This window comes from Fistularia commersonii, chromosome 14 (genome assembly GCF_037954325.1).
Source record: "Fistularia commersonii isolate RoL2024-O1a breed Wild chromosome 14, RoL_Fcom_v1.0, whole genome shotgun sequence".
NCBI lineage: Eukaryota > Metazoa > Chordata > Actinopteri > Syngnathiformes > Fistulariidae > Fistularia > Fistularia commersonii.
The window spans coordinates 4,017,173-4,029,845 of record NC_141297.1 but is presented as its reverse complement, the minus strand read 5'-3'; the positions used below and the strand labels follow the sequence as shown (position 1 = coordinate 4,029,845).

The 12,673-nt window shown below is 43.2% G+C and overlaps 1 protein-coding gene across 1 annotated transcript in view; it reads right to left on the bottom strand.

Moving 5' to 3' along the window:
* Positions 1-2,120: 2,120 nt before the first annotated feature.
* Positions 2,121-12,673, bottom strand: part of dnmt3bb.1 (DNA (cytosine-5-)-methyltransferase 3 beta, duplicate b.1) — a 29,228-nt gene continuing 18,675 nt past the window's right edge. The window contains exons 9-22 of the mRNA XM_086159316.1: positions 11,542-11,677; positions 11,269-11,391; positions 10,460-10,504; positions 10,261-10,340; positions 9,518-9,630; positions 9,237-9,420; positions 8,939-9,023; positions 8,717-8,862; positions 7,169-7,259; positions 6,486-6,634; positions 6,066-6,151; positions 4,779-4,848; positions 4,574-4,692; positions 2,121-2,837 (exon numbers count right to left, since the gene is read on the bottom strand). Coding sequence (XP_086015442.1) covers positions 2,696-2,837; positions 4,574-4,692; positions 4,779-4,848; positions 6,066-6,151; positions 6,486-6,634; positions 7,169-7,259; positions 8,717-8,862; positions 8,939-9,023; positions 9,237-9,420; positions 9,518-9,630; positions 10,261-10,340; positions 10,460-10,504; positions 11,269-11,391; positions 11,542-11,677 — 1,569 coding nt within the window. The 3' untranslated portion in view covers positions 2,121-2,695. The remainder of the gene's footprint in view (positions 2,838-4,573; positions 4,693-4,778; positions 4,849-6,065; positions 6,152-6,485; positions 6,635-7,168; positions 7,260-8,716; positions 8,863-8,938; positions 9,024-9,236; positions 9,421-9,517; positions 9,631-10,260; positions 10,341-10,459; positions 10,505-11,268; positions 11,392-11,541; positions 11,678-12,673) is intronic.

Below are 12,673 nucleotides of genomic sequence, written 5' to 3'. Positions count from 1 at the left end.
AAACTTAAATTTAAAGCCTCTGAAACCAACACAAGAATTAACTTATTGTAATTGTTGTAAAGTCCATCTGAATTTGTATGAAACTATTACTTAAGTCTCTGAGGGACTCACAGGGTTCTGTTTTAGGCCCACTTCATTTGAGGCTCTGGTTCCCTTGGTAAGAATACAAGAAAATATCTTAAAATTATAAAAAGCCTGCAATTAAGCAGGACATAAACGTAGTATGGAATATCTTTTTTAGTTTTTTCACTGGTTCAATATCCCATTACAGCATTGATATAGTGATAACTATCATAACCTAACCTATTCAGAAACCTCTGCTGCCGTTTTTTCAGTGAACGTAAAAATCTGCTGTGCACTTTATTGTGTACTCAGTTTTTGTTGGGAAATGTCTTCTCTTTGTGCTGTGCATTTTTATTCTGACAATGTGAGAGAGGGAAGAACATCTTGGTTCCTGTTTGTCTGGCACATGTGGAGAAATTGGCAATAAAGCTGACATTGATTTTATATACTGTTTATAATATACCTATTGTCTTTACCCCACCAAAAGAAATGCTCAAAATTCAAAAAAATCCACAAGACAAGTAAATTCAGAACAATTCAGCTAAGCTGTGTTTTATTGAGTACGAATTATATATATACAGTATAGGAATGCTATAGGGAAGTACACAAACATTTGAATATAAAAAATAAAAACAATGCTTCTCCGCTAACAAAGTATAAAAATATCTCAGAATCTGTCATTGTGAAATACTTTTGAACTTGAGTTATAAAAAGGACAAAGGGAAATCAAAAAGAAAAACATTCTGACGTGTTTCTGAGAGAGAACTAAAAAGGGGGAGCGCACATAATGTCAGATGTCAGTCACTCATAAACCTAAAAAATATTTAAAAGGTTTTACCTATGTTGATTAACATACTCTATATTAGAATTCCAAGAGAAACAGAACTCTCCATATATAAACTGAGAGTCCCCCAATACAAACAAGTAGGTAGAAAATGGTATTTTTGAGAAAAAAAAAAGTGACTTTTCTTATCTACTGTTTTCAAGCGAAAATATTCAACAGTTTCAGCAGTTTTTAATGAAGGATGTAAACAAGTACTTTTTTGGTTTCCTAGGTGGCACTGTCTTTGTTTCAGCACCTCGCAGAGAGAAACTGTGTTTCTCGCTGCTCTTTTTTTTTTTTTACCACGGTACTAATAAAAGGTTTTCGTAAGGAAGACTTGTGCATTTTGTCTCAGAGAAAAAAAACAAAACAACAAAAAACAATGTAGTCCTTGGCCTACATGCCTGTAAACCGTTTCGTTGATACAGTACACAGAACAATGTGTTTCAAAGGTTCCAGTGACTTATAACAATGAAGGCTGTCGTTGCGGTGCAAGCAGAGGACCCAGGGCCTCCGCAACACGGCGGAACAGTGCGGGGCTTCGTCTGAGGTAATGCCCCTTTAAGCTTTGGTGACCACTGATAGCGTTAAGAAAAAAAAAAAGTTCCTCCAGTTATTGAATTACAGATGTTTGAAAGGGCGACTCTGAGGAGCAGGTTTCATTGACGGGTTCTGGTCCTTCTAAAATGGTTTTTCTATCTAGTTATTACCTTGGGGAAAGTGAAAAGTTCCCTTTAATTTGTTCGAAACTATTTTTCACCGCTACAGTCCATCATCAACCTGAAGCGCGGAGCAACCCTTTCGGCTCTTTTCGCTCCCCTCATCCACAATGGCCGCCAAATGATCCACGAAAAACATCAATACGATTCAAGAAAAAAAGTCATCAGTGCTAGTTTACACGTCGCCCATGTCTCCAAACACTTCCTGGATGCATATGACCTTCTTTTAGCCCCCAGTGTGGAGACACGGCCGCACGGCGTGGACAGTAAACAACGCTATCTAACATCTACAGTAGGATAAATGCAACGGCCTTGTGACCCCCCCCTCCCACCCACTGGCCGGTCGACCAAACCGTTGGAAGAAATAATAATAAAGTAAAAAGTCTAGTCACTGTTTTTGCATTGGCTTATTTCAAGTATTTGTACATAGCTTTAAGGGAGACGTCTCCATGACGATGAAGTAGCACAACAGCTTCACACAGTATAACATCCCCCAAAAAACCTTGAATAATCAGTGTTTCTCTTTTTTTTAATTTTTTTTTTTCACAAGGAACTTCTGCTGGAGCATGTCCCCCCAGCTGCTGGTTTAGAGGGTATAAACTATGTGACTCGACCACAGCCCGGCTTATCACTAACTAACTAACTAACCCCCAGAACCGGCTGCCATCTTGGACATCCACCGCGTCCTGAAAGGTCAGAGATGCCGCCTATGGCTACTACGTCTTATCAACTCCACCAAAAGCTGCCTCTGAGGGCTGACCGGGAAACGTTGGACTAATAACCACTTTGCGGTCACAGGGAATTCCAAAAGAAGTCAAAGAAGTGTGTTTCTCCGGTTCCGGAGCGGCGGGTCCTCGGCAGTTCGAGCGGCTTCACATTCGCTGGCGACGCCAGTTTTCACACCACTGAGCGGGGGAATCCCGTTGACCCACGGCGGCTCTGCAGAATGGAGCGAGACGCCTGGCGCCTTCGGCGGTGGGTGTCCTGTTGTGGTGACTGTTGGCTGGCGTTGTGTGTGTGTGTGTGTGTGTGTGTGTGTGTGTGTGTGTGTGTGTGTGTGTGTGTGTGTAAGGGAGGTGGGGGAGGGTGTCTACTCGCAGGCGAAGTAATCCTTGAGTGGCGCAAACAGATGCCTGATGACCGGGACGCTCCAGGACCGACCCAGAAGCTTCTGCCGAGCGCTGCGACCCATGTTGGAGACATCAGTGTAGTGGACGGGGAAGCCGAAGATCCTGCAGGAGTGTTTCAGGGAAATATTGATTATTGATTACGAATAACAGCGGAGGTACTGAAAGCTTCTTTTTGTTACACGGCAGCAGTTATACTGAACTATCTTAAGACAGGAGCCATGAGGGTAAAACACGGATCTAGTTCAGTGTCCCTAAACTACGGCCCGGGGGCCGAATACAGCCCGCCTCCACATTTTTCCTGGCCCCTGAACAACACCAGAGATGCATTATGATTTTTTTTTCATTCGGGCCACGTAGTCGTGACTTGTACATGCATAGAACGCAACATTCTATTCCACCCCTCTGGTCTGTGCCTTATCTGAAACCCCTCCCTCAAAAAAAAAAATCCTGGACACACGCATCAAATAACACGGAATAATGGCGAAAAGATTAGGTAAGAGAAAAATAAGATACAGAATGCAGGGTATTTAATCTGCAGTGGACAAACACTTGTTTTTTTTTGTTAAATTCAAAGAAAAGGCTGTTTGTCTCATCTGTCAAGAGATGAGACAAAGACATTATTTATTAATAATGTTATTATTTATTTTCTGACTGGAAAACAATAAATGATTACGTTTAGACACCTCTGGGATCGTCACGTTTGGTCACAAACTGTCCTGGTCCCCAGTCAGAGAAGGGAAAAGTTATTTGTTTCTTGCAGGAAAAAGTTTGGGGACCCCGATCTAGTTTTTATTCTGAAACAAGGGCCACAATGGGGCGGCAAACCTGGATGAGTTTCCTGTCAATCAAAGGTCCACAAATAGAGACCTCCAACCATTCATCCTTTCATTCACAACAACAATCTAGCATCCCCAATGAAGCTACTGAGTGTTTCTGGATTGAAGAAGGAAGATGGAGAATCTGAGAGGAACCCAGACAGTAGAACATGGAGAGAAAGCAAAAAGAGAACCCAGGAAGCAGAATATGGTAACAGCCCAGGCAGGAGAACATCATCCACTGAATGCCACTGAACGCCACAGAAGGTCTTTCCTCCCTGAGGCGATCAGACTTTTTAATTCCTCTCCATTCAGCCGCCGGCAACCATAAAAACCTATCTTTAACTTAAAAACAAACAAAAATGTGCAATATCTCATTTCTGTGCAATATTCAGAAACTGTGCAATATTTCATCTCATAACAGCTACACTGTGCAATATTTCATCTCATCTCATAACAGCTACACTACAATGTTCCCTTCTATCATACTATTGTGCACTCCTTACCTCGCTTGTTACTAAGACACTTATAGTTTTATCACTGCTTACTAAGACACTTTATAGTTTCACTGAGACACTTTATAGTTTATAGTTTATTTTTATTTCTAATTCTGCCTTTCTTTTATTATTTATTACTGTTATATTTTCTGTAACTCTGGCACTGCAATTTCCTTCGGGATTAATAAAGTTGTTCTTATTCTTATTCTTATTCTTATTCTTATCAAAAGAGTCCAGATAGGAAAACATGGACAGGATGCAACAAGAGAACCCAGGCAGTAGAACATGGTGAGAGTTCAGGGAGGAGAACATGGAGAACACACACACAGAACCCAGTTGACTACCAGGTTAGAGCCAGGTAACTTGGAGTCATTCCTCCTGTTGAACCACAGTTTGTGAACTTCTGTTAGAACATTAGGAACTGTCTTTTTCCCCGTAGCTCAAGATCTACACACCTTCAATGATCTCAGGTCATCTGTTTACCTATGTGTGTGTGTGAGTATTTGTGTGTGTGTGTCCTGCTCACCTCTCCAGCTCCGTGCACCACAGGATGTCCTCTTTCCCGTTCATCAGGACAGGGAAGTGCTGGTCCTTGCCCTGCTTGATGGAGTTGGAGCGGGTCGTGATGGTGCGAACCTTCCCGAACTGCGCAGCCGCAGAGACCCGAGTTGGAATACATCGTGCGAGAATGAGTGTGTGTGTGTGTGTGTGTGTGTGTGTGAATCTCTCACCTTGGCGACCCTGCCGTGTTCCAGGCAGTCCTGCAGCTCCAGTTTGTCCATCCCAGAGGCACACAGCGGCCTGAGGGGAGAGTAAGTCAGACTTAACTAACCAACCGACCATATACAGATTTGAAGAAGGCCCAACCTTCGACCAATCAGAGTTAAGAAATGCATTAAGGTCCGTTTCCTCACAGCAGACCTGTTTCTGCTCATCTTTGAAAGTCAACAACCTGTCCTCCTACTGCATTTGGAAACAGCTCCTTTTAAACCCCGTACCCGGAAGGGACAGCACGGTTGTGAATGGCTTGCAGTGGTGGGCCGTCAGGGCCTGCAAGGCCTTCTCTGCTGGCCTAAAAAAATCTGAATCACAGACTGATTTTAATTATATCTTGTCCATGAATACTTATCATTTTATTCCAAATGGTCTGTCCACGTCCTTTCATAGCTTTTTCCATGGCTGTGCTGTTTTCAGATATGTATTTTTATATTAAATAATTTAGCCAATCACATTTCAGCCATTATTTGTTGCCAGGCAGGGTCAAAGTCATAGAAATCTGCCTGGAGACTTGCAGAATCAGATTCACAGGGGCTCTAGCAAAAAATAAATGTCGATGAAACTGTTGCTTCAACCAATCAGATGTTGAGTTGCGACTCCAAGGCCTTCTAGAAGGGTACGGATGTGTCAGCATGTCAGATTTATTATACAAATTCATGTGTTTGGTGCTGACCATCCCCGTGGCCACTGCTTCTGTTGAGCAAACATTTTCAGCCTTAAAGTGAATTAAAATCTATGCAATACGACAGAGCAAGCTTGACTTTCACCATTAGCTTTGATGGCAATAGAAAAGGACTTCTTGATGGAGCTGAAGCGCATGGATAATCTATACGACAGAGTAATTGAACACTTTTAAGAAGAGAAAGGAGGATGGATTTTGTGTAAGAAGAATCTGAATTTTTGGTGAGTAAAATGTTTCAATTTTTCAAAATAATATAGCATTTTTCTAAGGTTATTATTGTTGCTTGTTTGTATGTGTCGCAGCTCTCGCTGCAGTAGAAGGAGACTTGCGCACTCCAGGTTTGTTTCTTTAGCAACGGCATTTATTGTGGCTAGACGTGTTAGCTCTGCATAATAAGCATTATGAATTTCTCTATGATAAGATGTTTTTTATAGCCATAAAACAGTTATTGAGGGGTGGATTTATATACAGAGCACTACTGAAGGCCTGCCACTGCTGGCTCGGCAGGGTGGTGTTGGTCCGAGGTGGACCTGGACAGTGACGTCCAGGCATTTCTAACCTGTTCATGCCCGGCAGGTTCCCCCAGAAGTATCGAGCCCGGTGGGCGGCGGAGACCTCGATGGCGTCGATCATCACCGGGTTGCACTGGAAACACATACTCAGTAAGACCATGGCGCACAGGAGCAACGCTGGAACCTTCTACTCTTCTTCTAGGAGATAAGTAATCATAACCGTAGAGCTTCAGCGTCAAGAGGCCTCCGGCATGGGAGCCCAACGATTGGTAGCGTTCAAATCCCGGCACAATCTAAGCCTCCTTCGTAGATTTTCCCGCAGTTTGGGTTCTATCCAGGTTCTCCATCTTCCTCTCCATTTAGGTTCACGTTGTAACCCTAGCCAACCCTTTCGGGTTAAACCCCGCCTTTTCCCCAATTTCCGCTCGCCATCTGCCCTGCCCATCTATTCCAAAAAATGGGCTCACCTCCAAGAACCGCGAGATGTCCCTCTTGTCGTTGACGCCCATGGCGACCACGTTCTCGAACATCCAGAAGAACGGCCTGTCCTCCCCTTCTTTGGGCTTGGCCTCGCTCAGGAGGCGGTAGAACTCGAAGAACAGCCTCCCTGTGCCTTCTGGAGCAACAGACCACAATAAGTCCAAAAGGGGGGAGAAAAAAAAACGACACCATTCGAACTTTTGACTGCTGGCTTGGAGGTCGTGAAGAGTCAGAGGTTTAAAATACATATTCAAAATCTACACTTCTAACATTCAGAGGTCACTATCCCAGCTGTGATTGGATGAGGCGGGATTCACCCTGGACCAATCACAGCGCTTCATATAGAGCCATAAGACCAATCACCCTCATTAACAGACAGCCATTCACTCCTTCATTCACAAGTCGTGTAGAAAGAAACAAACATTAACCCTCTCATTCAAACATCCATTCACTCACAGAGTTTAATAATTGTTTTAAATCAAATGATGCAAGTTATTTTTCTTGTTAGTTTGTTATTTTTCTTCTAGACAATTGAGTTATGTTTTGTGACTTAACCACATTTGACACTGTTATATCTGAAACCAACAAATTAATGGCTGTAGAATTTGTAAAAATGAATAAAAACATAACAATAAGACAGAGAGAGACATGCTTAGACACGGCTTCCTACCATAGAGGCCCTTCCTGGCCGGGTTGACGATTGACAGGTCGTTGCAGGGACTTCCACCGATCACCAGGTCAAAGGGTCCCCACTCCTGGATCTGGGACGACAGCGCCATCTAGTGTTAAACAGGGGAACTGCAGCGGCACCACGCTATGGTGAACGATTTAGTTTTTCCTTAAATTAAAAGTATTGACTTAATTAACAAATCTTTTTGTTTACCCCTTTTTCATTCAGTTTATCATCCAGCAACTTGACCATGATACATTTGCAATAGTGCAATAGTTCAATTGTCTTCTGTGCAATCATAGTTAAGACAATTCATATTTCATTATATTTCTTATTCTTCCTCCTTTCTACTATTATCTATTACTGTTATGTTTTTTTTTTTTACTTGAAACTCTGGCACAACAATTTCCTTCGGGATTAATAAAGTTGTTCTCATCTCATCTCATCTCATCTCATCTTATAAATTTTACTGTACTACTTATTCACAAAAATTACTCATGTTCTCATATACATGCACTTGTACAGACGTTACATATATTTTTATATATTTTTGCATAGCTTTAACTTTAATTTTATTTATTTATTTTGATCTTTACTGTTCTTTTAATTTTTTATTGTTATAATTTGCTATTTTATTCTTATTTATTTTTATTTTTATATAAAGTTCTATTTTGACTCTTCCTCACTTGACTCTGTCAGCAATTTTTCAGATTCTGATTTGAAATATTTAATTTGCAAATATTTAGATATTTAAGAATTAAGTCATTTTAATGACCAGCTGGAGGTGTTTCAGCCCAAAGCCCTCCTCTGTACAATCAGTGCAGTGGTGACAACCAATTCGACCCGCCGGCTGAGTCGCCAACATCTGCCGACCTTTGACCCCGTTTGCACGGAAACCGCGTGCACGAGCCTTTTCACGTCGAACAAAGAGCAGGAGGGAGAATGAAAGAGTGGAGGTGGGCGTTCTTAATCCCTTACATAACAGCAGTTGGAGAGCAGGGGGCGTGAACCCGCACACACACACACACACACACACATTCGGACTGACAAGTGAAAGGGATCCAGAGGGGATTTACAGTTTCCCGCTCTCTGCCGATGCCTCGGCCCTCCCCCAACCGCCATGCGCGGCAGGAAAAAAAGACATGGACGCCGCTCCTTATCTTTCCCAGGTCTAACAAGACCGATTGCGCCCGGTTGTAGCGGCCTTGTGCAACGCGGAAACACAAGTTCAAACAGATGTCAACACATTCCAGGCGCCCTGCAGTGTGGTTGGGAAAACAAAGGTGCCAAATTTTCAGTGGGCAGAACGTGAAGAAAATGGGGCCCGGCACGTAGATCTAAGTTTCCGCAGAAGTGCGAGATACGTCCGGGGACACGCCCCCACAATCCTGGCGTAGGTCGAACCGCCGCGAAAACCCCATGAGGAGGAGCTGGTGTCTATTATCTGGAAATGGTGTGCTGCAGTGGGGGTTTTCACGGATGTTTGAGATGTAGGCGCCGAAACAGGGAATGGCGATTCTGCGGTTTCTGAACGGATTTCTCCCTCACGTTTTTCCTGGTGATGTTCCGGACGTCATGGACGTACTGGATCTTTCCTTCGTGTCTGACGACGCCCACCGAGATGGAGTCCTCGCACACTTCGGACGCTACGTACTGGTCCACCTTGAAGCCCAGGTCTCTGAGGACCAGGTAGCCTGAGGAAGGAGACAGTCTGAGCGACGTCCGGCCTTCAGGACAGACAAGGAGTCTCCCCTCTGAGCTCGCGCTTACCGGTGGCGATGCCGTCGAACAGGGACAGGACTCTGATGGGCCGCCTCTGCTCCGCGGGGACGGCCGGGTAGATCTTTGGTGCCTCCTGGGAGATGAGAAGCAGAGCGAGACATGACGACTTGTGTCTGGTCAGAGGAAAAGCTTGGTTCTGCATTCAAATATGTTTCTCAAAAGTGTGTGAGCCATTTGGCATAATTCAATCCCATGCTAGCACATGCTGTAATAGCGTCTACTGCTAACACAACATAAATGCTATAGGCTAGCCTTAGCCAACAGCGATAAAAACACAGCGACTCACAAACTCCTGCCCGTTGTCGTTTCCAAAAAACTCCTGCAGCTTGATGTTCCAATCATGGCGCCGTTTCAGGACGCCGTACTGCAGCAGCGGCTGGCACATGTAGCACCGCCACGGGTCCAGGTAGCGAGCGTTGTTTGCAGCGCCGGGGTTGACCAGGATGTCCAAGCAGTCCACGCAGAAACACCTGGGTGGAGACAGAAGGGACGAGTAAGGGAGGGGGGGATACACAGAGGAGTGTGTGTGTTTGAGTGCCTGTGTGTGTGTGTGGGTGTGTGTTGGACCTGAAACAGTTAGCGTTGCCGCAAAGCAGCACCTCCCGGCCCCCGCAGCAGACGGTGCAGTAGGACTGATAGCCGTCGTCGTCACACATGTAGGACATTTCCAGGTATATGTCCTGCAGAGAAAACGTCAACCTTAGCGCCCGTCCGGGGGTTTGAAAGTTTAAATGTCGGCTTTCCGCGGTCGATTTAGGGGAAACAGCCGGACCTGCATTTGGTTTAGTGACTATAACACACTCAGGAGAGCCCAAAGCACCCTCAGAGATCCATCCCACCCCAGTCAACACCTATTCCAACTATTGCCATTTAGGACGCAGAGGACAATCAAGGGAAAAACAAACAAAAAAAAATCACTTTTTACCCCAGATAGGTCATCGGACTAAATTCGGCACAACCCTGAACACCTAAACCTCACATACAGTACAGTGCAATAAACCCTTTTTTCCCACTTTTTTACTTCTATCTTTTTTCTACATATTTATCTATTTATTCTTTATCTTGATATTTATATTTTTTACATTTTTTTTGTCTTATATGTAGATGCAGCTACCGTTGTATCGTTGTGCTGTGTCCTGCTTTTTATGGTTGTTGTTTTTTCTGTTTTTGATTTCATGTAACCTGAGAGCTGCAACCTCTAAATGTCGTTGAACTCTGTGTAATGACAATAAAAGTCCCGAATCGCGCGCTTTTGTTTCACGTCGTACGATGATCTTTGACCTGCTGCATGGCATCTGCGTGGCGTTTACCTTGCAACTTTGGCACAGGCCTCCTTCAAAAAGCGGGTGGAATGTCGCAGGTCCCGTCTTTCCACAGGAGAGACAGAAATCTGCCCACACACACACACACGTACACACATATACACACACATCAGTGAGGGGGGGGGTGACTGGAGCACATAATGAATTATTTCCTTACAAACATTATGACATGCACTTGACATTTTACCTTCTATACTTCCTTTATGCTTCAGGACTTCATTCACCATTTGTTCTGCAGAACACACACACACACACACACACACACACACACACACACACATACAATTTCACCTCCATCACATTTCTTTCAGAACAGTGTTTACAGAAAGCAACACCGAGTGGAACAAATGCAAACAGAAGCCAGATGACGAAAACTGAAACCGAAGAAAAACCTGCAGGCCTTTACGTTTACTTTATTTGACTGAATGGAAATACCACTACATACTGAGCTATGAGTAGTGTACAGATTTGAAAAATGATTTAATTCAAATATAATTTGATTTATTATATGGTATTTTTTATGCCAGTCACAAATAGAAATAAAAAAAATGATGATGATAATAATTAAAAATGAATTAATAATAATAATACTTTTATGATAATGTATATGTGATATGATGATAATAATAATAATAACAATAACAAAAACAACAACAACAATAATAATAATAATAATAATAATAATAATAATAATACAAATACTACTACTACTACTACCACCACTACCACTACTATTACTACTACTAATAATAATATAGTATAATAGATACTACTACTACAAATAATAATACTACTAAGAATAATATTATTATTATTATTATTAATAATAATAATAATAATACATATATATGATATTATTAACTATCATTATAATTATTTAATTATATACATACATATTATACATATATATAATTATAATTATAATTAATTTTTACCATTATTATTCAATTTTCATTGCAAATAATTTACAGATTGCACGTGACCTTTGACCCCTACCTCTGCTGTAGGACTCCTCTGGGGCTGCCTTGTTCTTGCAGACACTGACTTTGGCTCGCTTGGCGCTGGGGAAGTACTCAGGCAGGGAGACGTCCAGGACCTGGAGGTCCAGGGGTTTGCTGTCTGCACACACACACACACAAACACACACACACACACACACACACACACACACACACACACATTCAGATCAGATCATCTCCCATAGGTAGTAATTATTGTGTCAATTTCCCTGCATGGGCAGGATTTGGGGTTGAGGGTTCGGGGTCTCACCGGTGCTGTGCGTGGGCTTGAGTCCCTCCTCGCCTTTGGGCAGAAAGCCGCCGTTGGCCCAGTCCAGCATGGGCTTGACCTGGTCTTCTTCTGACTTGCAAGGAGGAAAGGTCTTCTCTGAGCGGATGCTGGCCATCTGAGGGGTGTCAGGAGAATCAGGAGACGTGAAACGGCAGCTCACCACAGGACACAGCTACCGACTCATGAAGATTTTGATGGTTTATCGGTTTAGACCCCTGTGTCCGTTGAGTCCTATACACCTTATACTTAGATCTGACTTGATCTGCAGAGGCTTCTGAGCTCCTGCTACTGGCAGCCAAGAAACGGATGCTAACTGTCACAACTACTCACACCTCACTCCAAAGAACTATGGACGAATACCATCTATTTACAATATTTATGGGCGCATGTAGTTTGATATTAACGTCAATTCGTGACTAAGCTGCTGACATCTATTCCGCCCTATTTCCACCGCAAGTCGGCACAACACAAAACAGAACACAAGTGAAAACAAAAGTACAACCGGCAAATGTAAAGAAAGCCGTCTTCCTCAATTTAGCATGTGGCAACATATTCGTTCGCTCTCCTAATTTTTTTTTTTTTTAACGTTGCAAACCAAAGAGTCCTATGAAGGCGAGGACATCAAGAACATCCAACAGGTGTAAAGCTCGGACCGTCGATGTCAAACATCAGAAGGTACGGAAGATATCATGAAAAGGCACACATCTGTCAACTGCAACAAGTAAGAACTGGAGTTTTTATCATGTGCTGGCTTGCTTTCACCAGTTTTCTTAACTTTCTTCTCGAGCCGAGCTCAGAGATCAGCACCTGTCCTGCGATCCTGATTCGCTTTGTCATTTTCTTTTGTGCAGTCTCCCAAAATCGTTCCCTGGGGGAGAGCTTGCCCAGAAAGCTAGCATTAGCAACACAGGTACAATGCAAACACTAGCATGTGGTATCCTAGCACCGGGGTCCCCAGCCAGCCCATCATTTGGTACCGGTCTGCAAAGAAAATCTTTCTGTCTTATTCCATTTATTCTTATTTGACTGTTTCCGCCTTCGCCTTAGCGCCGCACTTAACCCTGTTGTGCTATTTCACATATCAGCTACCATAAGCTAGCCCTTGAAAAAC